Source organism: Stegastes partitus, unplaced genomic scaffold (genome assembly GCF_000690725.1).
Source record: "Stegastes partitus isolate 25-593 unplaced genomic scaffold, Stegastes_partitus-1.0.2 Scaffold631, whole genome shotgun sequence".
NCBI lineage: Eukaryota > Metazoa > Chordata > Actinopteri > Pomacentridae > Stegastes > Stegastes partitus.
In genome coordinates, this window is record NW_007578362.1 from 250,100 (window position 1) to 277,680 (window position 27,581).

Here is a 27,581-nt window from a genome sequence, read left to right on the forward strand (position 1 = left end):
TTCTCTTATAATACTGACATGTTTATCCCGATGACATGGAAACGGATGGTTTGCTGCGGTGATGTCTGACTTGTCAGAAGACTATTATTGCCAAAAATACAACAAACGTGCCACAAAGTCAAAGGAGAGCACTTGCCTTTTCTCTGCTTTTACAAAATTACATTTAGCCTTTTTCATTTGTCTGGCAACCCATTAGATTCTGAAAATATATCTTTTGGTCATCTCCTGCCAAACAAATAAATAATGATGTGAGTCGACGTTCAGAAAGAGCCTGCAGCTTTCAACTAATGGCAGAGGGAAGTACTGTGTTCTGTGACATGTGGGTCAGAAAAGGAGAGAAAATGGCTGAAAGGAAAAAGCAGATGATTCACAGAGCCAGCTCTTACCGTAAAGGGGGGTTTGCTTTTCCAAGAGATAACTGGAGCGAGACCGATAGTTCAGACATTGTTTTCACAGGAAAGACGCCAAAACCCCTAGTAAACACCCAGTAAACTCCCAGTAAGCCCGCTGCCTGTGTGCCAGTTTGGGTCCAGGAGGTTGAACAAGCTCGATATTGTCGCTGCTGCTAATCCTGAGCCGTGCTTCCTGCCCATATTTTACTCAAATTACTGTACAAAAAAGAAAAAAAAAAAAAATTGCTGCTTGGGAGCTCCGGCAGTGGCCCCAAGCCCTCTTTGAAGTATGACTTCCAGTTTTTCACATCGCTCATCATCTATATACTATACAACGGTAAGAAACACTGTTTTCACACATATGTGGCACCTTCACGATTTGCTCTCTTTTCAGTTTTGCTCGCTCTCGAGCCGTGTCTTCCCTGCTCCGTACTGGATTGTTTAAAGACGTTAATTTACAGTTTCTTGAATTGGCACTTGACAAATAACTAAATAAATAAATAAATATATAGAACACCACCAGTAGCTCTTAGGATGGCCCTTGATCTGAGGAAACGTCCTTCTCGTCTCTGGCCGTCTGCTCTTTCTTGAGTCCAAAAGAAACTTGAATCCAGCAGTAGTTGCGGCAGCGTTTTCTGGAGAAAGGTGTTTTTCGGGGCGCGTGTTGCTTCCAGTATGTGCACAGGTAAGTCAGTGTATTTGTGTGTGTAAATACTGATTTGCGTTTGCTTGTCAGCTGTTAATGTGTGGTTTAGTCCAGCGAGAGTAGCGGCTGCATGTTGTCTTCTTCGCTCTTGACTTTGTCTGGTCGCTTCAGGACCCCTGGTTCCACCACCGACTGAGACCTGCGAGAACACAGAACACAGAAGGATCAGCATTACTGTGTAGGTCCTCTTGGTTCCTCGTTCACTGAGATCCAGATGTGAGACTTCTGTTACTAAACCTGGAACATTTAAATGAGGTTAAAGAAACTGCAGTGGTTGGTTTAAATCATATTTGTCTTGGTTGGTTTAAGGCTAGGCGGGGCTGACTGGAGGAGGACGCTCCCACGCTGGCACAGCTGCAGCTCATTGCCCTCATCAGCGCACTGGATAAAGCTTCACTGGGGCTCCAGTGCCGGACGATTGTCAACTCCATGAGTGGTTCATCAGGCCGCTTAGTCGCGTTTGCTAAGTTTATGTGGTTTACTCTCGAGCTCACAAGTAACCTGTTTGTTTTCTCCTTGCTCCTCAGCATCTCCTCCACCAGCCCAAAGCGTCCAGCCGTTCGGTCTGCCACACCAGCCATCACTCCATGGAACACAAGTCAGACTTTTCCCTCCCACGAGCACCTACACGGGAAAACACCCTCCTCCATTGGCTCCAATCTACGCATCGCCCCGGATTCCTCACCTGCCTCCTGGTGTCCCTCACTCCCCCGGATTCCCTCAAATAAACCTGTTTTTCCCTTTAACCTGTCTCCCTCTCGTTTTGGGTCCAACAGTCACGTCCTGCGGCCACTGAGCTGGAACACATTTATATGCCACTATTGCACGTCACTATCTTTGTGTTCTCTCATACAAGTTTCTGATATGGAGTTGTTGGTCTAATATCCAAAGCGTTAATTATTCACTTAAGTGTTGTTTCTTTCTGTCTGCTATCCTTTTCACTTCACCCTCACTCTAGCTGGTCGAGGCAGATGTCTGCCCTCCCCCAGCCTGGTTCTATCAGAAGTTTCTTCTTGTTTTTTCTTCCCACCGTTACTAAATAGCTGCTCAAATGGAATAATTTACATGTTTTAAGTTTCTCTCTATACTATTTTAAGGTCTCCAAAGATTTCAGCTTCATGGAATTAACAGCTCAAGTGAGTTTGCTTTTTAAACACACAGTGTCACATAGCTTATAAGTGACTAATCACCCATTGATGATTGGCAGGGTGGTGATGCCCTGCAGCGACAGTCTGCTGTCTTAACTCGGTGCTGTTCGTCTTTTAGGGTATAAATGTCTTTGAGTGAATGAGTCAGTTGATGTTCTTAGGTGGTGAGAGGATTAACTGTCACAGAGAATCATACTGGTGCCCTATAGGGCAGAATGACACTGCATGAAATGTCAAACACACTCACAGCTGCACCACACCAAAGAACCTTTACACGAACAAACAAGCAAAGAGCAAATGAAACTTTAACATCCCCATGAAGGTAAAGACAGAAGTAAATAGAATTTAACCAATGCGACCTTACAGAGACATAAAATAGACTATCGTATTCTTTAAGAGAGCGGTTTTGTCATTAAATACATTGATGTTTACACCATTTAAAAACATATTTAGCTGATTGCATATTATATATTTGTATAGTTGAATTAGTCCAATCAAATTGATTCATATTCGTATGTTCGTTTATTGTTTCCATTTTGAGCATCATTTAATAATTTTCCCTTTTTTTTTCTTTAAAATTTACTTTATATAATGTTTCATCCTTTACATCTTTATCTGATTACATCATTATGCTTCTTTTTTCTATCAGACCTGCATGAATCACACACAGGTCATGTTTTCTGACATTACTTACTGTCGTTTTCTGTAAAAATATAGAAGCCAAGAAGTCGTATTCAGTCAGATGAAAAACATTTAGAGTGTCCCAAGATGACAAGAAGACCACAGTGAGATCAGATCTACGCATTATACATCTATTATTATCATCATCTCATTTGTTTACTCTAATTATGCAAAGATAACCTCATCACTTTCACAATATATTGCTGCTCTGTTTGACACTGTTGAACATAAGTGGATTACTGTAAGTGTTTTGGCCTGTGCAGCCTTAGTCATACTGTAATTTGCTGCGAAACACACCCTAGATTAGCTTTAAATGCACTATTTAATTTTTTAAATCTGTCTGGCTCCATTAGGTGGGAAAGAGAAAACAAGTCATCAGAATCTGTGCAGCAGCTGTAAATATTCTGGGCGGAGAAAGAAATAAGTAACACCTCTCTTTCCACAGACATCTGCTGTGAAGGTGGCAACTAACACGTTCGGAGGTGTTAAAACTGACCTCTTCATGGTTTTTGGGGACAGGTTCTTCTCCAGGTCTCTCTCCAGGTCTTGTACTGACAGAGTGTAGGACTCCGGACAGTAGTCGGTCTCCTCGTCGTAGGCGTGGTCCAGCAGCGTTCGGGCCCACGTCCCCATATCGTACGGCGGCATCATCCCACCGAGCTCTGACGGCAAGATCTCAGGGTGAATGAGCTGGTGGAGGCTGTTCAGGTTGTTACCATGCATGAAGATCTGCAAAGGGAAAGAAAACAAAGAGTAAGACAGTTTATACTGGCTGCATGTTGCAACCATGAACAATAAACATCACAAAGCCTAACAGTTGTGCTGATCCACTGTATATTTAAGCAGCTTTTATGCAGACACAGATGGTATCTTTGGTGAGCAAAGCCTTCTTCTTTAATGTCCTTATTCATAACTTGAGCAACATTTTGTATAATAGAAATTTGAAGCTAATTATTAGCCAGAGTTTTAGCTACATGTAGCTCTGCTGATGTGTTGCTATATATGTCTATACGAGGTGTGTCAGAAAAGTTCCAGGACTGGTGTCACAAAAGATAGATTTCAAACCCAAACTACAAACTACCAGTTTTCCCCTTCAGACGATCAATCAGCACGTCTACAAAGAGATCCTGTGGTGTTTGCTTCATTCAGCGAGCTAGAGGAGGTGAGAGTTGTGGCAGGACAAGTCGTGGCTGCTTCACCATGACAACACGCCTGCTCACAATGCCCTGAGCATCCCACAGTTCCTGGCTGAGAAGATCATCGCCGTGCTGGAGCAACCTCCCTACTCACCCCACCTGGCTCTGTGGGATTTTTTCCTCTTCCCCCAGCTCAAGGGAGTCATCAAGGGGACCCGTTTTGAAGACGTTGACGACATCAAGATGGCTGTGGAGGATCCCGGAATATATCTTTTCTGACACCAGTCCTTGAACTTTTCTGACACACCTCACATGCCACCACATGGTTTGTGACATTTTGTGCAAGAAACCTAACCACAATTACTTTTACAAACTATATAATTATAGAAAATCTATTCTAAAAGATGCAAGAATGTGTTAATATCCAGTGGAGTTCAATTCACCTCCACAGCTATTGAACACAGTATAGAAATGTCTTTTCCTCGTTTCGTAACAATTGAAAGCTGACTAATGATAAATGTCTTGGCTCACCCTCTTCCTGGTTTTGTCTTTGAGGAAGGGTCGAATGACGGTGTAGAGAGCATGGATGTACCAGGGCTGGTTCACAAAGTGGATCCCTCCAAATCTGGCAGGAAAACTGTCCTGTTGGAAACAGAAACAAAAGAATGCAACAGGTGAACACACAATAGACAACCCGGGAAAATCCCTTGATCAGTGTTTTTTTAATTTGGTCAACAGTGAATGTTTTTCCAGTGAAAAGACGTTCAGAACAGCTTCAGAAGTGAAAGCTTTTTTATAGACTATTTGATGATGTTGACTTAATGTTCACATTTAGACTACATTTACAATACTTTTCATCCTCTAATGAGTGAAGAACAATCTCTTGTTATTTTGGAGAATACCTACAACAAAAACAAAAAGATCTAGCAAGGGGAACAAAAAAAAAACCAAAAACAGTTTAAAAAGCAGCTTCAGTGAAGATCAGCCATAAATGCCTGTTTGAAGAAGCAGCACACAACACAGCCTTATACTATTTATACTGGAAGGGCAGTGAGCACGTTCTACCTTTGAGAAGTCGAAGCTGTACCCTCTTACTTTCCTTATTTCATATTAATGTATACAAATGCTTCCATTTCGATGTCCTGGAAGCTTCTTGTCTGCTGCACAGGGCCTGCATAGTTCCACATTTTACATGAAACATTAAATGTGTTGAAGCTATGTTTCTGTATAGGCTACATTATGCCTACCAGTGCAATATGACTTTAGAGAAATACTTTTACACTCATTATTATCGTCACTCTTCAACCTACAAAAGAAATGTGTGTTTTGTGACACGATGATGTCTTGAGAGCCCTTTAGCTGGTGAAAAGGGAGTCTGGGTATCATATGGATGAGCTATGTAATTAGCATTCTTCTTCTGCTCTTTGTTTCAAAACCAAAAATGGAAAAAAAAATGTTTCAGGTATCAAGATTAAAAAATGAATAAATAAATAAAAATAATAATTAAACATGGCCCATTTTGCAATTCCTTTCATCTTTTTTCATTTGGAAACTAAAAACAGATGTTACACAGGTTTCTGAGTTTTTAGCAATAATACAAAATAAACAAATAAATAAATCACATGGTCTATTGTTTATTTTGTTCCCAAATGAAAAATACTCTGATTTTGTTTATTTTGTTTGCTAATTCTTTTTTTTTTTCCTCATTTGAAACAGCAGGCAGATCAATGGGCAGACAAGCAGCAGAAGTACAATGTCAACATTTTTTCCAAATAGATCAAATATTACACATATTTCAAGTAGAAACTGACTTAGAAGTACCTGCTGGTACTCACTGACCTTTTACCTTCTATAATGTTTGTTTGCATTATGATGGTTGCACTGCAGGTTATTATTTTACTTTCACTTTTGCTGTAACAGAAAACAGTATATCATCAGCAAACTATATAAACCAACTTCAAAATACTGTCTTAATGAAGCCTGTACAAAATGTCTTTCTTTATTTCTGTAGAACTACACATGGTCAGTCTCAGAGAATGTCATATCAAGACAAGAATGTCAAAATAAAAAAATCCCAAGGTATCGTTCTATATAAATAATAATGATAACAAAAGCTGCAAAATGAAAACAAGCAATGAGTTTGTCATGCCTGTTGTGTTTTGCTGTTTTAAATGTTGTTAATCTGATGCTATTTCCTTTTTGAAGCAGCTTTTTGAAGCAGAACATTGGGCAAAATGAGCGTATCAAGTCTAAACTACCAGATAATTATCCCACAGACATTTTCTAAAAATGTTTATTTGCCAGAACTTCAACCTGAAAAACTGCATATAGTGACAAAAAAAAGATAGAAACCACTGCATAATGCAACACACAGTGTACGTAACAGACCACATGAGCAGATGTTCAGGAGGTGATATGAAGTTCAACCTTTTAAAAAAACAGCTGCAAATTAATTATTCCCTTATATATTAATCAATGTCTTTTGAAAAAGATAATAAACTCTTTGTGTTTTACAAATAACAAATAGCCAGTCTCAACCAAAAGGACTTTTTTTTTTTTTTCAATGGTGTTTGAGTTCTAGCAAATGAAAAATTACCTCTGTGAGTTTCCTGTCCCTTTTCATTAGATTAGTTCTGTAAATGGGCTCTAATCTCATAGTCAATAGGAAATGGTCCGGTCTATTTTGAAGTCGCCGCACCAGAACGCCTCAGGGAAATGAGTCCTTGTTCATACAGGTTGGTGTGTGTGGAGTCGAGGCCCAACACAGTGTTTCCTAGAACGCTGGACACAATTATTATAATTACAGTCCACTGCGCGTGTGTGTGAGTCATAATTTGGCTTTGGTCCAGCAGTATGGTGAGATTATATTCTGACATAACAGAGCTGGCTGATGAAAATGGCTCGGGGCTGACATTTATATAAAAAATCGTTGGCAGTATGCGGGAGAGACGGAGACAGTGGCAGTCTCTGAGGTCAGGCCAGGTTTGTAAATTAGGATTTGACCGATATGAATCATCAAGGCCGAAGTCGCCGCCGGTGGCTTTGCTCCGATAGCAGCAACGTTGGCTACCAGGCTGTACAAAGCTTCTGTCTCCTTTCGTCCGCAGCAACATCCAGTCTCTGGACGTCTGCGTTCGTATTTACATGAAAACTGGTGCGTTAATACACAGCCTCGGGAGGAGGATTCCTGTTTATTGTGCTGACCTTTCATCTAACACAACAATTAGCCTGTCAGGTACCTTTGACCAACAGTATGTGACAGAGTGTCTTTTAAAGCAATAACAGTGTGCAGAGAACAAATCCATCCTGATCTTTGCTCCAGTGGGACTATCAAGCCAAAATTTCCAGAAGAAATATCACACTGTCGAGACGAGACAAGACTTTCCTCCAGTGTCACCGTTTATCCCCAGATTTTTTACACTGGTAGTAAATAACATCTAAACAAAAAGTCTTGTGATTTTCATTTCTACCAGGTTTCAAAAAAGAATGCAGTGCCCAAACTTTGAAACTTTAAAACTGTTTAAGCTAATTTTAGGTTTACGATTAAACATTCTGAACATCATAAAACTTGCTCAATCAGAAAAATAAATGCAGCATGGCTTAAAAGCGGCTTATCGAGGAACAAGTTGTTGACAAGTTGTCGGAAGATACCTTTGGCATGGTGAAACATCTTTCTAGAGTAGGAGTGTGAAAAACAGTTTGAGTAGTGTGAGATTGTAAACAAATACAATTAGTATAATATCTTTGAATGCAGAACCATTATTTTTGTACCTGTATTATCTACACATCTACTTCCTTAATGATTCATTTTGCACTATAACTTTGTCATACTGCATAAAAAACAGTTGTGGGACTTTATATTGCAGTGAAAAATGAGCCAACAGTGAATAAAAATGTGACAGGAGAAAAGAAAAAAAAAGCCCAAAGACTGCTGGGGGTACAGAGGATTAAAGAAGTTCCTGGTCGAGTTTAATTTTCACAAAATATATCTGGAGTGAAACAAAACAGGGCCCAGTCCCAGCCCAGAGAAAATCTGAAGGAAAACACACCTGAGCTGCAGATTAGACACCAGACTAAATAAAAAAGGAAATTGTTAATCCATTCCTTTGTTACAAATAGAATTCCTAAAATCTGGTGCTGGTTCCTTGATCTTTCCTCTGTTGCTACAATTAGTCAGATGAGATTCACAATTTTTTTACATTTTCAATGAAAGATATTTCCAAATGCCTTTAAAATGGTTTTAGGTTTTGTTTCTGTGTACGCTCTACGCATGTAGACATGCTGTTCCCACCATGATAAAACTAAAATAGCATATGAGGCTCAGGATCACATTGCAGATGTGTGTTTGTTGCGAAATCCTGACCACCATCAGGCTTCCCAAAAAATTCAGCGGCAGTAATGAAGAAATCTGTTTTGGCCAAGCGGTGGTCGGACAGCCCTTCCTCCTCTCAGCTGTCTGATCCCTCTGGGCTCCTCTGACTCTGAACCTCTGGCCTGCCCTCTGCTCTGAGAGACATTTTCACTTTGATGAAGGGACCTGCTGCATTATACATGAAACACTGAAAATGGAATATGAGCTGCAGGGCCTCTGCTGCACTGGAGGAGCAGGAGGAGGAGGAACGGCAGCTAAAGGATTGATCTGCCTTCACCCAAGTGATGTCTGAAGGATAAGAAACAGGTACGAGGTGTTCAAATACAGGTGGAGGGCACAGTAGTGAGAATAACAGAAGGTAGAGCAGATCCAAGAGGTAATGAATGATGTAAGGAGATCAGGAGCAGGGAGGAGAGAGAAAAGAGAAGGATGTGCTTGAAAATGATTTCCCTGCATTTCACTTTTGTTGTCTTTTTCTAAACTACTGAAAAAGGATGATTAACAGTCTGAGATGCAAAATTGTTTTCCGCCTGCAAAGAACTCAAAAGGCTTGATTCTTGTGCAACGAACAAAGAAAACAAACAAATTTGGAGGTCAGTATTTTTAATGTCTTCCTCTCTCCAATTTAGACGCCGAAGTGGCTTTTAACATCCTCCTCCAATCAGCCGAGCAGATAAATCGTCTGGCAGGAGAACAAAGCGAAGCCTTTTTCATTTGTTAAAGTTAAACCAAATCTTTGCAAAAACATGCAGCGGATAGCGATCAGTTGTTTGTTTATCTCAATTATTAACCAGTGACTGGAGCCTGTCACTGGTCACATGTGGTGGTTAAAGGATGACGACACCTCATGGAAAGCATGAATCCTGAACAAGTTCAACACACTCAAGCTGTCTTTTTGTTATCTGGCTTCACTTAACCAAACAACCACTGCTGATTATCAGCTCAGTAAGTCAACCGAGGGTTTCTAAATGTAGCTCTGAGTGTGTTCACATAAAATGACCAATCACAGGCACATACAGGTCAAGAAAGACACTGTGAGAAATGTTATTCCATAAAATACACATCCAGAGTTTATTTATGATCCCAAAACTAGAAATCTTGCCCACATTTATCAAACTACAGCAACTGATAACACATTAGAACGTGTTTTCATTGTTACATGACTTCCTGTTGCCATATTTTGGAAGCAACTTTATAAATTAAAGGGATCACGTTCTGCATCCATTTGCACAATAATGACACTGTTGCAAATGTCCTGCTGTGACACAAATGATGTCTCAGTGTTGGAGATAATTTATCATTTTAAGCAAATAATAAATAATTTCAGGGCTGGTCGTGGACCTTCCTGCCCCCCCCCTGAAGGCACCTCTGATAAAGTAGATTTGACGGTAATTAGGCGACTACTATCTATTCTATGGAATGTGTTGCTTAGATGTATTCCAACAGCATGTGAAACATATTTAGCTTCATTCTTTTAGGTGTAAATGTGACCATGCTGAACACTTGGGTGTAAGTGAAGAACAAATTCATTTAAACTGGTGAATAGGCTTCCTGCCAGTCTTACAACGAGGCCTTAGTGCTTCATCAGCCTCTGTTTGAAAACTCTTTAGAAAGGCCTGAAGAATGAGGAGAGTGCTTTGAATTATGTTGCAGTCACCAGAAAAATAAAATAAAGCTGAGAAACTATATATCTTATACTCATCAGGGAAAGAAAAGGGTTTGGACAATCAGCAGGAGATCCTCTTTAAAGCTGCACATGGAGCTCCAGGATGTAGAGTGATGCATGCTGATCTGTTAATCTGAACGTAACATGCTGGTTGGGTGTGCAGCATACACTACCTTGGTGAATCACAGTTACAACCCTGATAACCAACAACTAAAACTGACATTATGTTGTTAAACTTAAATCCTGCTTCACAGTGCAAACCTCTGAACGAGTATCAGAAACATTATTTATGGAAAGACGAAGGGTTTGAAAAATCTTAAGAATTTCAAGCCAAAAACTGTCAAAGTCCCGCAAAGCAAAAGTCAATCTGTGCAGTGACACGTGGACAGCTCTGAGAACATTTAGTTTCAATCTACATGAAACATCAGAAAGGAGAACAAGGAGCATATAGATACAAACACATTCATCTCTCAGGTGCTTGTGATCTGTATAATTGAGCATCAATCTTTACTGAGTGGACCAATCAGAGCAGAGCTGAGACTTCAGGATCAAAATAAAAGTCTGCAGGAGTCATCCTCTGAGAACATGAGCGTCTGTGCAGCATGTTCTGGTCGTTCAACATCTTTCAGACGTGTAGAAAATGTCTCCAGAATGTCTGTGTTTTCTGCAGCGTCAGATTCTCATCATCTTAACTTTAACAGCTGCTGGTGTGAAAGGAGGGAAACACTTCATGGACTACAAGAGCTCCCAAGACCTTTATTACTGTTCAGAAAAATTTAAATCAGAATTGTGTTATTGCTTTTCTATTTATTTGCCTGTAACTCACTGTTATTGCTGCCTGCATCGGCTCAGAGACCGAAACTGCAGGAGCATCACTCCAAAACTTTACATAACACAGGAAGGAAACAGTTTTTTTTAGAATCAATACAGTAAATCATCACAAATACAGAGACAATCTGACAAATGAATGGCATTAAACCTTGTGGCTTCAGCCATGTTTCTTGCCAGAAGATGGTTTTGATGCTCGATCTCATCCACTTCTGACAGAGTTGAAAAATACTAAAATTTTAACGGAGCTCGTTGGCAAGTAAGCAGCTTAAATATTCCATAAACTGCCAATTCCAGAAACCAGTCAGTCAAAACCACTTTGGCATTTTCTTTGATGTTCGGCCACTGGGAAGCAAATGTCGATTCTAAACAAATGAGGATTTATTTTTGGCTTCCTGCTCCGGGTCACTGCTGAGTGTGTTCAGTTTACAGCTAAAGGTTGAAGAGAATTAAAGGTGACAGAAGATGGAGATAAATCCGTTAACACCGACTGGACGAAATGTGGAACTGAGGAGAAAACAATCAGATTTATTTACACAATTGTACATTTAGATGTTGCTTCATCTCTCTGCTCTTCCTCCCGGGAGCTTGTGGCTTCACTGCAAAAAAGGATAAACCCATTAGAAATGATTTTCTCTTTAAAGCTGGGTTTGCTGTAGAAAGCAGCACCCACCTCCTCCTTTGTGACATTAAGCAACCCTGCAGATTTCCCTCTAAATCTAACCTGAGGCCACAACCTGCAGAATGCGGCGCAGAAGCTGCCAATCTTATTGGTGATGGTCTTTTTTGTTCTCCAGTAATTATAGTAATGACTCACAACTAATCTTCTCATTGTTTTCCAAAAAGGAGACCGTTCATTTTTTGTCTTGAAATTTCTTTATTTTTTCTCTCCACCTACTTTACATTTTAGTTAATTAGTTTCACTCCTAATATGTTTCATAGTCATTTGATAATAAAAAGTGAAGACTAAAAGTACGTATGCAGGTTTGGTAGGAGTCTCAGCCAATCAAAATCAGGTTTTAGTGTTTATGCAGATTCAGTGTCTGATACCTTTCACATTAATGACCAAGAGGTACATCTAACTGGGACTCTGAGATTTTGTATTTATTCATTTTTTGTGTGTGTGAAAGCTCTGATTTGGTGCTAAATAACACTGAGAGTCAAACAAACAGTACGTTATTACACGGATTTACATTAGTGGACTATTTAGATGATTGGAAAGCAGACAAGAACAAAATCCACATATTAAATGGAATTATAAAGTCAACAATTGGTTTGAATCTGTCTTCAAGAATATAATTTGCAACACAAAGACCGGAGTTTAACCATGTATGTATCTTTTTAAAACTATCTAAATGAAATGTGGTGTGCAATCAGCAGATCTGATGCGTGTCCTCCTCATTTTTATATTTCCTTTTCACTGCTACAAGCAATTTGGAGCCTGTCGTCAGATTAAAACATTTATTTCCTGTAAACTACAGTGGTGTGTCGTTGTTTCTTTCTTTGTTGCAGAAACACAGATGAAACACGATGACTTGTGGAGGCACATTTTTCTCCTACCGATGGCAATTTTCCTCACTGTGAGCTCATTTTTCTCTGCAATATAAAGTCCTGCACCTCTGTGGAAACAGCACAACCGCTGATAGAAGGAGAGAGAACTCAGAAATCAATCATTTTGTGCAGAAAACTACAATGCCATGAGTCATAAAAAAAAAAAGAAGACAAAAAGAAATTTTACTTTCTTTGAGCATTCATTTTTGGTTTCCATCCTGGTCTCCTCTCTGCTCTGAGAAAGCACAGCCTCCCCGAATTTTCGTCAGGTGACTTTTCAGTTGCATAAAGGAGTGAAGAACTCGCTCCGTTTTGTGCAATTGCTAATTATTTAAATGAGACAAACTGATAGAATACTATTTATTAAATATATATAAAGTTTTAATTCTAAAACTTTTTCAAAATTAGATCTGGTTAATTCTTCTTACAGAGCTGCATGTCACACACGACTACTTCAAGGACTGTCGGAAAGTTGAAAATCCAAAGATTTTTTTCTGTCTTTACAGTTTCTGGCTATGATAAATGGCAAATTTCTGCATTTTTGAAAAAAGAACAACATGCCTTTCGGATTTTTGGGGTTCAGAAATATTGAATAATTGAATAAAGCTCTACTGATGCTCTTTTTAGCTGTAGTCACCACTGTGTGGTCCAAAGCCATGTCCCATCTACAGCACCATCTGATTAGTTACATGTCACGACTAACAGCCAATCAACATTGAAGAATAAATAGTAAAAAAATGTCTCTTTTGATTAAACATTTAAAAATTTTAATTGACACTATGATTTAGATTTTTCCAACATATGTATATCAGTTATCGGTCTGCTTGATAACTAATAATCAACATCAGTATTGCCCTGAAAACACACGTGTGTCAACCCCTATCTAATGCACAATGCCCTCCTTTAAAGTCATTATGAATAATAGCCTGTCCATGGGAGCACCGACAGATGCCACTGAGGCTTGATGGTGTGAAAGCTTTCAAGTCGTAACCTCAACAGTCCTTCCATCCATCACTCCCTTCTGTCCCGCGTGACTTGAATGCAGCATCAGTGTCATTTCTGCTGCTGCTGTTATAAAACACAAATGGACAGACTGCCACCGACACTGTGGGCTAAACACTGTGTGTGTTTAAAGGCACACAGGCGTTCATGTGACGCGTCGACTCGCCCGTGATGGCTCAAGCAAAGAACAGATGAAGTCAGCCAATTGTCAGCAGCCACATCTGCCTCTTCACTGAAACATCTGTCCGGCGGGACTGCAAGCTGCTCTGTGACTCAAACAGTGAGTCTTCCTTAAGGATGCTGAATTTACCGAAGCAAACAAAAGCTGCAGGAGAAAAGGGTTTCACAGCTGAAGAAGACTCTAATTACTGTAGCTGACATGTGATCCTGAATCAAAGACTAAATGATAAGAGTTACAGAAGGTGCACAGGAAGCATTCAGAGGTTTCACATATTATCTTGGCTCTGTGGTTAGCACCGAAAACTCGCAGCTAGAAGGTTTGCGTCCTAGTTAGGACACCCGGGATCTTTCTATGGAGTTTGCATGTTCTCCCCGTGCAGCGTGGGTTCTCTCCAGGTTCTCCGGCTTCCTCCCACACAGTCCAAAAACATGTTGAGGTTAATTGGTGATTCTAAATTGTCCGTAGGTGTGAATGTGAGTGTGCTTGGTTGTCTGTCTCTAAGTGTAGCCCTGTGATAGACTGGTGACCTGTCCAGGGTGTCCCCTGCCTTCACCCTGAGTCAGCTGGGATAGACTCCAGCCCCCCATGACCTTAGTGAGGATTAAGCGGGGTATAGATGATGGATGGATGGATGGACATATTTTCGTGGCTTGCTGCATTAAATCGGTTTAAAACACAGTTATTTGGTGCCTGACTTCAGGTCTTTTTCTCTAAGCAAAAGCAAAGTGTTACCTGCAGTTCAGACCCTGCAGCGTTTACAGAGAAACACTTCAGAGAGCTCCAGTATGACTGAAAGGATTTCTCCTGTAAAGGTATTATGTAACTGTCAGGTTAGGTGAATATTTAACAGCTGTAGCTTTCAAAAACAGTCAGGTTGGGAGGAAGAACCGGAGTGTGACAAGCAGCAGGTACAGCGCTCACATTTACATATCAGGTCATCTGAAGACGGCATGACAAACATCTTTATGCCGTTTATTTGTCTTGCCGTTTTCTGTTTCCTGAACATTTAATGAGTTAGTGTTTCCTTCCCTTTCTATAGCTGTAAACGAGCAAATTGGCCTTAACACAGTCCTGCTGAAAGTCACTGCTGTATATGAGCTCTGAAGAGAGTCTTTTGAAATATTTACCACTGCTTCACTGTCACAAAGCAGCGTAATTGTTGAGAGCTCCACCGTCGACAGGCAGCTCTGATTGGATGTAATTATGTTGGAATTGTGGCCCAGCAGGTTGACAAACTCTCAAATGGCAAAAACACTAAATGGTGTACAATCGACATTTCACCTTCTGGAGATGGAAAATGTACATTTTTCAAGTGAGAAAAATCTGAAGCAGCTATAGCAGTCGAGACTCAGGATTCAAGAGCAAAGGTAGATGAAGCTACGTTTCCCACATAACCCAAAACGCCCACGATGGATTTGGTATCTTTGAGCTCTTTGTTTTAATTTAAAGGCCGTTTGGTTCACAGTATCTGCTCAGCAGCCGGATGCAGCCGGCATCTCAAAATGAACGCTAACGTTGCTGCTTTGTATCAGCTGGACATGTAAATAACAAACAGTTTGATAAAAAAGTTCACCCCATCAACCCAAAAGGAGACGATCTGTCAGTGTTCACAGCAGCCCTCCGGTATCACAAAAAAAAAAAATATCTGTTATCGCCGCTTTCATCACAGAAGACTTGTTGGAAATTAAAAATCTTATGCTACTTTATACTTCCATTATTTTACAATTCTCTCACAGCTTTATTTAATTTTATGTGCAGATTTTACACAACGGAGCTTTATAAATACAACATTGTTAAATATTAAACCAGTGCTTTACAAGCTTTTTGGCTTTTCACAAATATCAGCATTTAGTTGGGTCACTGTCTCAGGAGTTGGTAACAGCTCCACCAAATAGGAATTTCACATGGTATAACTGTAATAAATGTCCAAATGCTCTGATAGCGCAGCAAAAATCAAAGATTAGTCCCAAAAACTTCAGATTTGTGTGTCAGAACTTTGGTTTATTTTTATTAATCATGTGAGGAGCTATAATGTATCTGCTGTTCCTGTATATTAAAAAAAAATACAGGATATAAAGTATTTTAAACCTGCAGCAGCTCCAACAGGAACCTGCTGCTGCTGACACACTGATGCCTCAGTATTAACAATCCATTGACGATGTACCAATACAGCAGTCAGAGGGACCAAACCAGGGCGTTTAATACTTAATGTTTTGCTGATACTTGTGTACTTTTACTTACGTGGGATTTTTTACAGTGTGGTATTGGCACTTTGATTTAAGTAAAGGATCTGAGTACTTCTCCCAACGCTGGCTGCAACATCAGCACCCACAAAGTGCTCCGTCATAAAGCATCAGAGCAGGACTGATAAATGTGGCTGCTATCGGCTCACAGCATCTTATCATGGACGTACAGATATCGGCTCATATGTCAGCAGAAAGTTGCAAGAAATGTCAGACATATGGTGAATATATCTTTGTCACAGATTCTGAAAACTAAATATAAGGATCCTTTATTATTTTTTTAATGAGCTTTTTATCCTATGATTTTATCCAAAAATGATATTTGCACATGTATCATTTGAGCTTTTGTGACTCAGAAATATCAGTGTCTAAACAGAGCTTCAAAATCCAGCATTGATCAGATACAAAGCATGAATAAAGCAGAGCTCACTGTAGCTCATTAGATGGAGGTGATTCAGCAGCCGACGCCAAAAACAGCATTAAAATAAACACCGCTGATTTATACACATAACCTGGCGCTGGCAGAGAAACCAGAACAACCACTGTTATTATTCACATAATCCAATAAACCCAATTAGGCTGTAAACATATTTTCTTGGAACATAAAGAACAAATCGATCAGACGCTGAGAGCATCTCTAAAACTACAGCAGCAGGAGAGTAAGGGGGAAAAAAACCAGCAGACCTTTGTCAGGACGACGGCAGGAAAACGAGGCAGCTTTCACACGACAACGGGAGGAATAGAAAGAAGGATCAAAGCTGCTCTGTGGTGTGTAAAACACGTATTTTATGGCGGAACCTGCCGAAGCTGTAACATCAGGTCGAACAGAGCTACAACCTGCAAGTCACAGGCGGCTCATTTATTATTTAGTTTATCAAATGGGAGCTGTGACAGCAGCATGAGACGAGATGGAAGCAGAGGACGGGAGCCAGAACAGCCCTGAGTTTGCTTTCATCGCCCACTCAGTCAGAAACGTAAGGTGCTGGAGGAACCAGAGGAGAGTCTGTGAGTCTGACTCCATCGCTGGTGAAGACAGCACATGAACCGGGCCGATGTCAGCCGCTCCTGGACAATGTGACTCCAAAAGTTCACCTGGTTGCACTAATGTCATTTTAGTTTCCATTAATCATTCCGCTTGTCAGAACACGAAGCCCGCCTCGTGCATACAGGAGATGAAATTAGAATGTATACGGAATAATTTTATACTGTCATGTCGAGCTGAAGCTGACTGGGTTCTCATTTTCTTTGTTGCAAGAACAAAACTTGTTGAAGCAGAAGTCACTTGGGGTCAGAAAGACTTATAAAGTTGTAATGGCTGACTTGTTAGCAAAAAAAATGTATATGCTAGAAGATACATCAAGTCAAGTTAAAGTCAGAGCTGAGCTTTTCTGAATCTACAGCAATCCTGTCACCTCGTAAGGTGGATCATTATTCCACTTCAGCATCTGTTCTGTATGGCATTGTGCATCGTAGAGTAGTTTCAGTGTTTGAGCAGAATCGTAAGTGAGCTGGTGTGCTTGAGCCAATGTGAATAAGGAGGGTAGATCTGCACACACATCATTTTGACAGAAAAAAAACAAAAACGTATAATTATGTAACTTTAATATACAGACATGAGTTTTTAGACATTTAATCAACAACCAGAAAGGGACCTAATACTCTGAAATACCGTTTCTTAAATATATATTTTGCTTTAAGCGTGTTTCGAACACTTCCACAGAACTTCATTCTTGCATTCAGCTGCCTACCAAGTGCTATAGAGCTGTGAGACACAACAAGACATACTCGTCTATATTCAGCGCACTGATCGGAGGAGCTGTAGAGGACAAAGCAAAAGAGTCTCACAGGACTACATCACTAAAAATCTGAAAAGCTACTCTTCTTTACCTCAATTAAGAAACCTTAATAGGTCTCTAGAGCCTTTGAGAAGCAGCATATAACAAACCTAAGTTACCTGACTGTGAAAACACACCTGACACGTCTACTAGGATGTTTCAAAGACAGCTTTCTCCTTCCTGAGGGCTCGATACGAACGCAGACTTGCATTGCAGAGGATCCACACGTATGCAAAATCAGCTTTTCCTCCATTTCACCTTCCCTGCCCGGCTGGATGCTTTGTTTTTATTGGCCGCCCGGGTATTCATTACAGCGCGCCGAGGTCAGAGTTCAACTCATTTGAATTTTGATAGCTGTGTGTGTGCGCGAGCTCTCCGGGCAGTCTGACGCAGCTTCACTGCGCAAGCAAGTGGAAGTACGTTTCAGAGCTCAGCGTCGTCGTGTTGTGTCTGAAAGCTTCACTAGAGGTACTGTCTGGCTTTTTAATGTTGATTAAAATAAATGTATTTTAATAATATTTCATTTTATTTATATAGCGCTTTTCAAGAACTCAAAGATGCTTCACAGAATAAAAGCCATAAACAATAAGCAACTATCACAAAAGTAGACAACATAGAAATACAGCAAGCAGATAAAAACAACATTAAATATGAAGATAAGGGTCTAGGTGGGAAAAGCAGAGCGGAACAGGTGAGTTTTTAATTTAGATTTGAATATTGTGGTGTCACGAATATGTTGTGGGAGAGAGTTCCAGAGGGTGGGGGCGGCGACAGAGAAGGCCCTATTCCCCCAGGTTTAGTGCTTGGTCCTGGGGAGGGTACATGAAGGGGTGGAGCATGTCTCTGAGGTAAGAGGGGGCCTGGTTATGGAGTGCTTTATGGATGAGTAGGAGGATTTTTTAAGCCTGGTAAAAGTGTAAAGGTTTTTTTTCTATGCATCAGAGACAAAAAATCAACTGATTATTGAATAATGATCAATAGATTGACCACCGTCGGCTGCCCCACCTGATGTGTGAATGCTGAAAGTTTTTCTGCACTTGTTTAGTAATTTAGAAAAGTATCCAACTTCTATTTTTTATTACAACTGAATGCATCATTTAAGGCCATTTACAGGCATCCAAAGAACGTGTCCTTTCACCACCAAACAACCTGTTTTCACACTAAATATAAGCCAGTAAAAGGTTTTCAGCTCCTCTTTCCCTCCTAAATCGTCATGCATTCAAGGTTTTGCATTTTCAGCGAAGCGATGAATTGATTTATACATTTAATGGCACGAGCGCCGTCTTCAGATTAAGCCTCGTGTGATGTTTACAGGAGAAGTTATTAACTATTAAACAGAGGCTTGTGAAAGCAGGCAGAAATATTGCACTCTCAAAACATCTGCTGCAGGAAGGGGATAGAATAATGAGAATAACTGTCCCTTGTGGCAGCAGATTATACATAATGTGTTTTAAACAGCTAAAAATAAACAAAAGAGCATATTACTTAGTGAGCCTAAGCTTACCGAAACATTTCTGGTGTCCCTGTTGTGGAACATTTTCTTTCCTAATCTGTGATTGTTGCAAAAAAAATAAAAAAAAACTTTAAGTGCTGCAAACAGGAATTCCAACATCTGAGAAAAAAAAAAATGCTGAAACATCCAACGTTTTTGTCCAACACTGCGAGTCTATCAGCACTCCGCCAGCGAGCAGCTGACGTTACAAAATCTGACATGTGTCGTCTACCGCTCTATATGTGTCTGAGCCGCGGTCATACATCTTCTCCCTCCGTCATGCTTTTTCAGTCTTTCTGCAGCACATCAGGTTGATGAGCTCTCTCTATTCTGCTCTGCCTCTGTCACTTCCCATCCGCACAGAGATGAGTAAACGTGTCCTCCAGTAAAAAGGAGGAAAAGTGAGTTGGTGGAAAAAAAAAAAAAAAAAAAGATGACATCCATTCGAGTGCATTTTTTTTTTCTTCTCAGGGTTTAAAGTGTAGCCTGGAGGGATGACACTGTTTTGCTGTTGGCCTGTTCTTTACAAAAGCTACCTTTATGGGAAGACGCCAGAGCGGAGTTGATGCTTTAAAAAAAGAGGGTAAATCAAGGGTGAAGGCTGCTGTATGGGAGGTTTCTGTCAGCGCCGAGGCAGATTTGTGCAGCTGTGCTTCTTCTGTCAAGTCTAAAATTTTCAACCTGCTAAAACAAACCAGCCTCTCTAATAAAATAATCCTTTTGCTCAATTTTTCTGAAGGACAAATGCAGCATGATTCAACCTTGGGCTCCACTTCTTCCTATTTCTTTGGAGCAATTTATTCAATCTGTTTACTCGACAGTGGTATTCCTGCTGCTGTTCCTTCCAGATCCAGTCAATACACTTTCATCTCTTGTCTTTGCTCCCAGACCTTTTAACCAATCAGACCTACTCACTCGCACTCTGTAGTGATGCTTAAATCATTTATCCCATTTGTTCCTCTCTGGGGTAACGCACTGTTTATACTGTGCCTTTTATGATTCCACCTGATTCAGACACGCCTACTGAGCCGATTAGAAGGTGGAGGACGTCAGGCCCACACTGTGAAAAATGACTGTTAAAGAAAATAACAAATTAAACAACTGTAAAAATCTAGCAGCAAGGGTGCTAGAAAAAATATGCAAATAAAAGAAAATGCTGTAACTTTACAAGAAAGGACACAAATACCTACAAAATTATTATATGTTCAGCAGATTTAAATACAGTTTGTGTCATTTTATGGCCACACATTGTGAAAGTAAAAATTCTGATTTTTGATTATTTACAGTTTTGGCCAGTGTTTTTATAGTCGATATGCAAATTACTATGGCTTTTGTTTGTGATTTCACAAGATGTTTTTACTAGTTATTATCCGTGATCTGACAAAACAGAGAAAATCTGTAAAAAAGCAGTAAAAAATGTTCATTTTTTTACCGTGTATATGTTTAGGAAGTGTATGCAAAAGCCATTTAATGGGCTGATAACATCACGTTCTGGTATTTATCCTAACTAAGAACGTTAGTTGGCATGGCTAATGCAGCTGCATGAATCCAACAACCAGCCAGGCTGCAGGTTTTATCCATGTCTGACCTTTGACCTTTAAGATATAAAATGTCATGACTTTTTTGTTTTATGCTCTTATGCATTTGTGTAAACTGTTCTCATAATCAGAGACAAGCAGCATGAAGGCCGTCATTCATAAGTTATGGACAAAAGCAAGATTTGTTTCTCAGTGACCTTTGACCACCAAAATCTGTTCAGTTCATCCCTGAGTCTAGCTGGACGTTTGTGCCAAAGAGATTCCCTGGAGGTGCTCCTGACATATCACGTTCCTGAGAACGGGACAGACAAGCTGACAACATAACGCCTCCGGCCTCGACTATCACCGGCGTAGAGGCAAAACAAACATACATTTGAGAAGACGTGAACACAGCCTGAAAGAGAGAGAGAGCGAATACTAATCAAAACAACACAGGCTGGATTTAGTCCAGTAATCCGGTATAATTGTATTTGTCAGGAAAAACATGCTCTTTTCTGCTTCTTACTGAATTCCTCTGAGTTATAAAAATGTGTCACAAGCAAGAGCGACTTTTATTTTTAGCACATTTGGGCTGCCACAGGTGAAATGTTGAATGTTTTAACACTAGTTTTGGGACGGCTAACACCGTGTGATAACAGACAGTCTGACACGCAGTTATTGATGGATTCATTCCAGGTTGATGTTTCGGCTCCAGGGTCCGGATGTTGCACATGTGAACTGACTGGTCTGGTTTAGCTTCAAATGAAACAAAGCCGTGAATAAACAGAACTTATTTCGTGATAGAAAAGCACAGGTGGAATTAACATTGTTGATGCTTTGTCTGTTCAACATTAAGTGATTTCTGTGCAGTAATTGCATTTCGCTGTGTCGTTATGTGTCTTGTGAAACTCAGTCAAACCTCTGAGTGATAAACGACACATGCAGGTGCATAAAAACAAGAGCAGCAGGTCCAGACTTCAGTTTCAGAAATTGCAGAGAGGAGTCATAAAAATCCTTTAATCCACAATCCCTCTGAAGGTAAAAGGTGCAAACATTAACATGAAACAATATTAAATAATTAGCTGTCAACTATTAAATTAATCATCAACTATTTTGATAATTAATTAGTTTGAAAGATGCTCTTTTTTTCTATTCTCTACAACAGTAAACTGAATATCTTTGTATACAAAAATAGAGATTTGATGAAATCATCTATTAATTTGGGAAACACTGATTCGTATTTTTCACCATTTTTATTTATTTTTTGGCATTTTCTTAACCAAACAACTAATTGATTAATTGAGAAATAATTCATAGTCATAATAATAAAATGAATAACTGACAGTGAGAATAATCTGTGGTTGCATCCCTCTTGTTCCATCCAGAGGAGATTCTTCTGAGCTTGCCTTGATGTCATCATTGAAATTCACTCACAGCATCATGAATGCAAAACACTCGGGCGAGTGTGATGAGATTTATTGCAAAATTTCCAACTGCGGCTGAACTGGTTTGCACCTGGAGAAAGAAATAACCTTTTGAAGTTTCCAGTGGCTCGCTCCCCTTTTTCTTTTGAACTGTAGAGGTGCAGCGAGCAGAAATGTTTCATTTGATGCCTTCCTCAGGGTGAAGGCTCAGTCTAACCTCGATTTATGCTTAATTACGAGGAAGCAAATCAAAGCACACAGAGCGGATTGGAAGCAACAGAGAACAGCAGTTTTATCAGTGCATTAGTGTTACGTTGCAGGTCCCACCTAACTGTAGCTCCCTCCCTGCTAACCTCAGGAGACAGCAGGTTTGACACATATAAAGAGACAGAAAACACTTATTCAGGGTCTCAGGTATCAAAAGTAACCCTACAGTTTCTTTCCTGCTGGAAATTCACACTGAGAGTGAAGGTCACACCAATTAAACTGCACTCTCTGCAGGATACGAAAGAACTGAAAACCCAGCTCAGGAACTCTGAGAGGGAAAGGAAGGAGAGAAATTAGGTTTTTCCCCAACTGATCAGACATAAATATATTCACCATTCAGCGTCGGATGTCTGTAAAACTACCTCATAGGCTTTTAAAAGCTGCAGAACAGGGTTTGTAAGCGTTGCCAGGTTATCGCCCCTCACCTCTCTGTGTGTGTTCATAATGCTTGTGTGTGTGTTTTCAATGCAGTTGACCTGAGTGTCCAGATTGTGGGCTGAAGCTCAACAGATCTTGTCTCGGTGCCAAACAGCCAGAGGGAGGCCGAGAGACGCAGTGACAGAGGACTGACTCGGCCCGTCGTGCCCACTTCGTCACTGCGTCAAGACTCCTGGAGCGTCTGAGCAGCAAAAATCCACACTCCTGATTCTGTCCCCGGATATTAAAGATGTAACCCAAAGCTATCTCTATCTGCATCTGTTTGTTATACAAAACAAATTATTCATGTATTCAAATTTTTTACCAGAAGCTGAACCGTAGACACTGCTGCAGTCTGTAATTCTACTGTTTGCTGCCATTTAATTTTAATAGTTTAGCTGCTGTCAAAATATCTACATTTATAAGATCGCATTTAAAGTCTGTTCGTTAATTCACTGAAATAGAATGAAAAAAGAAAAAAGCTTTTTTGGAAAGTATGTGTTGACAGGTTCAAGTCAAATCCCCTCCATGACTACAATAGAGTACTTTTCTCTTATTTAGAGCTGAACAAATGAGCAGTTTCAAATTAAAAATCACAATTTGAAATAACAAAAGCTGCAGTTTAGGATGTACGTTACGCAGCGTGCCTGACTCGGGGTTTAAGCTGCTGTCAGTGGCTCTACAAATTCATGTCGTCGTCCTCGACAGTCACACTTTTGATATTATCTCATGTGGTGATGCTGCATCACGTTTTGAAGCAATGGCAGTGAATAATGAACTGCTGCTGAAAGCCTTGAAAAATCAGATTGAAAATCAAATTTCCCCATAATCATTAAGCCTTATTGCTCTCTATTAGCTTATCTAGTTTACCTGGACAGGACCTGAAAGACAACATACAGCCACACAGGTTCCTAACTTAACATGAGAGCTACAATTAATGATTTCTACATATCTGAAGCACTTATTTTTATCAGCTACAACATACTGTAAATTAAAATTGGACCTATGCTGACCTAGCAAATAAGACTCCCTAAACCTCCAATGTCACCACTCGACTAGTTCTTATTAGCAGCAGGTCAAAGTGAACAAGTGAGACAAGTTGAGAGCGAGATCAGGCTCAGCCAACCTGAAGAACTAAAGGCTCAGAATTGTAAGGATTAGCCTTAGCATCATGTTGCGTGGTCAAAATGTGTCTGAGAAACAAACGGAAAAGTCTAAATAGTAAAAGATGCTCGTTGTTGCCTTTCATGGTGGTCCACAAAGCTTCTAGGTACATATCTAGACTATCACATTAATCCATCCATTATCTATACACCGCTTAATCCTCACTAGGGTCATGGGGGGCTGGAGTCTATCCCAGCTGACTCAGGGTGAAGGCAGGGGACACCCTGGACAGGTCACCAGTCTATCACAGGGCTACACTTAGAGACAGACAACCAAGCACACTCACATTCACACCTACAGACAATTTAGAATCACCAATGAACCTCAACATGTTTTTGGACCTTGTGGGAGGAACCCGGAGAACCTGGAGAGAACCCACGCTGCACGGGGAGAACATGGAGACTCCACACAGAAAGATCCCGGGTGTCCTCACAGGGACGCAAACCGGTGACCTTCTTGCTGCGAGGCAACGGTGCGAACCACCATGCCACCGTGCAGCCTTAGACTATCACAGATATCCATAGTTCACTTTTGCTCAAAACCAACATTTTAGATCATCAGTCTTTCGGGACAAATAATTTATCATTCATATCAAGGGGCGTTCTCATTTCAGATATTTAGAGGTCTGCTGACTTATGACTAGCTGTAATTCCAGCTTCAGATACTAACAGTTTAATTCTGACTGGTCATATTTCCAGTTCAAGATATCTTTCATTTTAAAGTTCTGTTGTTGGCTTATGTCTCCTTCCTCCCCTCCCACCTACTGATGTGGACTCTAGAAGTCGTTCCTACTACATCAGAGGTGAGAAAATAAATTATGTTCTTTCTATCAAAATGTAAATGAGTGGTTTAGTTGCATAGAAACTCAACTGTTGGGAGAGAGAGTAGATTAAATATAGCGTAGGAAGGGTCCACTAAAAATACATGTGGCCACCAACGTCTCTAAATGTTTTATTGACAGATCATATGCTTGTTTAATACAACCAGAAACAAAAATCTTAATAACACAACATCTATTCTTGGCCAGATGAAGTTTACAAAACTATTCCTGTAACTAATGTTCATGGTTGAAAGTCTTAAATATTCACTGTTCACACAAAGTCCTTCTAACCACAAGACGCTTGAACACACCCTCCACTTTAAGTGTAAGAACAAAGGGCCGGTGCTGTTGTTTTCTATTGCACACTCAATTTCAAAGATTGGAATATGATCTTGAATATTGGCAGACAATATCAGCTATTGGCAGCTTCTCCTCAAACCATCTACAAAGTCTCATATCAGCCAAACTGTGTGTGTAGCTGATTTTATGGAAGTGGGAGAGTGTTTGGTCAGATAGCTGCTGTCTTCTTCCATCTGCAGTTAAGAGATAACAGGCAGAAAGGACAGTTGGAATCAATACGCTGCTCTCTGTGAAGACAAACCTGGTCAACAGCTTCTCTGTTCACAACAAACCAGCTCAATTCCCCCGTTTATAGACTGCTACAGTAGATTCCTGACATTTACGAGTGCGCTTGGGAAAAGCGACTGATCTCATCAGCTGGTAATCTGTCACGTGTACGCTGTCTGTCTGTCTGTTGTCATAAAATAAAATCACTTAAAACCATTTCCAGTTAACCAAAGTTTCCAGCATATCACTGGCAAATCCATTTATATGTATTAATTATACTGCTACAGATATTTTTTAAAACTAAATTACAGGGTGCTTGGAAACCTTTTATCATTTATTATACATGATGATGATGAAAAGGATTATAATTCTGTGGAATTAATGTTTCGCGACATCACACTCCTTCCTTTTATTAGCGAGGCGATATTTTACAAGCAATTACCCCTAAAGAGTAAACAATACATCCTGAGCTGCTTCCTAAAAAGATCCAGTGGGTCAATATTCATCTCGTGTATTTTCTGCAGCCGTTATTGGCACAGTTTTCTCGGGAGTCCCAGTTTTGTTTTTTTTTTTTTTCTGCAGGGATCTGTATGTTACATAATAATGCTAATGCAGAGTAAATCCACAGAGAGTTTGCTAACAGGAGCTGTACTCTACTGTATATGCTAATGTGGTCTAAATATCTGCAGATATCCAGGCTCTATAGTGGGCCGAACGCACGCCGAGTGAAGGCACATTAATAATAAATGTAGAAGTCAACTGGAAATGGTCAGTTTGCCAAAAACCGACACGGACAAACCCATATATATACATAATGTTAACAGTAAACTAAATTATGAATGAATTTAATGTGCAAAATATCAGAAAACTAAGATATTATATGTAAAATGACACTAATCAGGAAAACACACATGTTAGAGAAGCTGGAATAAGTTCGCTGTAGATTAACGATTGATCCAAACTTATACTATTTGTATTGACAATCTTTTCGCCACGAGTTGGGCGGCCGAACAACTTCCAAATAGAGCGCTGACATATAAACAGCTATAAATAGATATGTAAAAGTAAAGCGACAGAAAAAGAGGTCAAATACAGAACAAGACTAAAATGCAACACTAGCAGCTGTCTATGGCTCCCAACAACGATGTGTAGCAGCCACGGGAGTTGGTAGATGAGAATATTATTATTTATAGGGTATTTGTGTTATATTACTAGACAGCTATGACCCGATGATGGCGCTGAATGAAAAGTCAGTGGCTTAGCAACTCATCATTTGTCAACCATGAATATCTGGATCAAGTATTGCGCTCATCGATCAGATTGACATGTGAGATGTTCATAGTTTGGGTTTTCCGCCCATCTGAGATCATTCCCATACATGTGGTCCAGTAGGGAACTCCTCCACCTTCTGCTAGGCTCAGAGAGCTCATTATTATCCCCGTTTTTAAAAGGAGCTCCCTCGTCACCTCGTTTAAAGAGCTGACATTTTGCATGTACAAGGTGGAGCGAGTATTTAGAGGCTGGAGGGGTTGGAGCAGGCAAAGTGGTTCATGGTTTCTACATGACCTACGCCGCTTTTGAAGCATGCATTGTTCTTTTCATACAACAATAGGTACACGTCGGTCACGTAGCTCCTCATAGCCAACACAGAAACACACACAGAGCTCCGGTGGATGTTTACGGAAGGCAGGCTGGGACTTTGCACAGTGGACGTACAGAACACGGGATTTCTGGAGAACTTCCTGTTGACTTTGTGCATCGTCAGTGAAAATCAGGTGTAAATCAAAGCACTTCGAACATCCTGCAGCAACTACTTCAATTCCAATGATGAATATAAAAGAAGTGGATGACGGACCATCTCCTCACACAGTGTTTCCTCAGAGCAAGCATTTGTTTTAAGCACTATTTGTTTTCCTGGCTCATATGTGCTCAGTGCACTTGCAGTGTCCATGTGGTCACAGTTTGGGCTGCACACAGACTTCTGCAGAGGGATCCACACGGAGCCTCGTGGACTCGGGTGGATGAATAATGTGCACCCTTGCGGATACAGAAAGCAGGAATTGGCCTTTTGTCAGCCATTCATAAGACTAGAGTTTGACTCCAGCCTTTGACTTCAATTATAGTTTTATTTCTTCACTTATTTTGACTTTCAGTTTTGCTCCTTGCTGTTCT

General features: G+C 40.2%; 1 protein-coding gene across 1 annotated transcript in view; it reads right to left on the bottom strand.

Moving 5' to 3' along the window:
- Positions 1-1,143: 1,143 nt before the first annotated feature.
- The window catches only part of clvs2 (clavesin 2), a 44,008-nt gene continuing 17,570 nt past the window's right edge, over positions 1,144-27,581 (bottom strand). Inside the window, exons 3-5 of the mRNA XM_008289679.1 lie at positions 4,595-4,705; positions 3,424-3,656; positions 1,144-1,237 (exon numbers count right to left, since the gene is read on the bottom strand). Of these exons, the coding sequence (XP_008287901.1) occupies positions 1,144-1,237; positions 3,424-3,656; positions 4,595-4,705 (438 nt within the window). The remainder of the gene's footprint in view (positions 1,238-3,423; positions 3,657-4,594; positions 4,706-27,581) is intronic.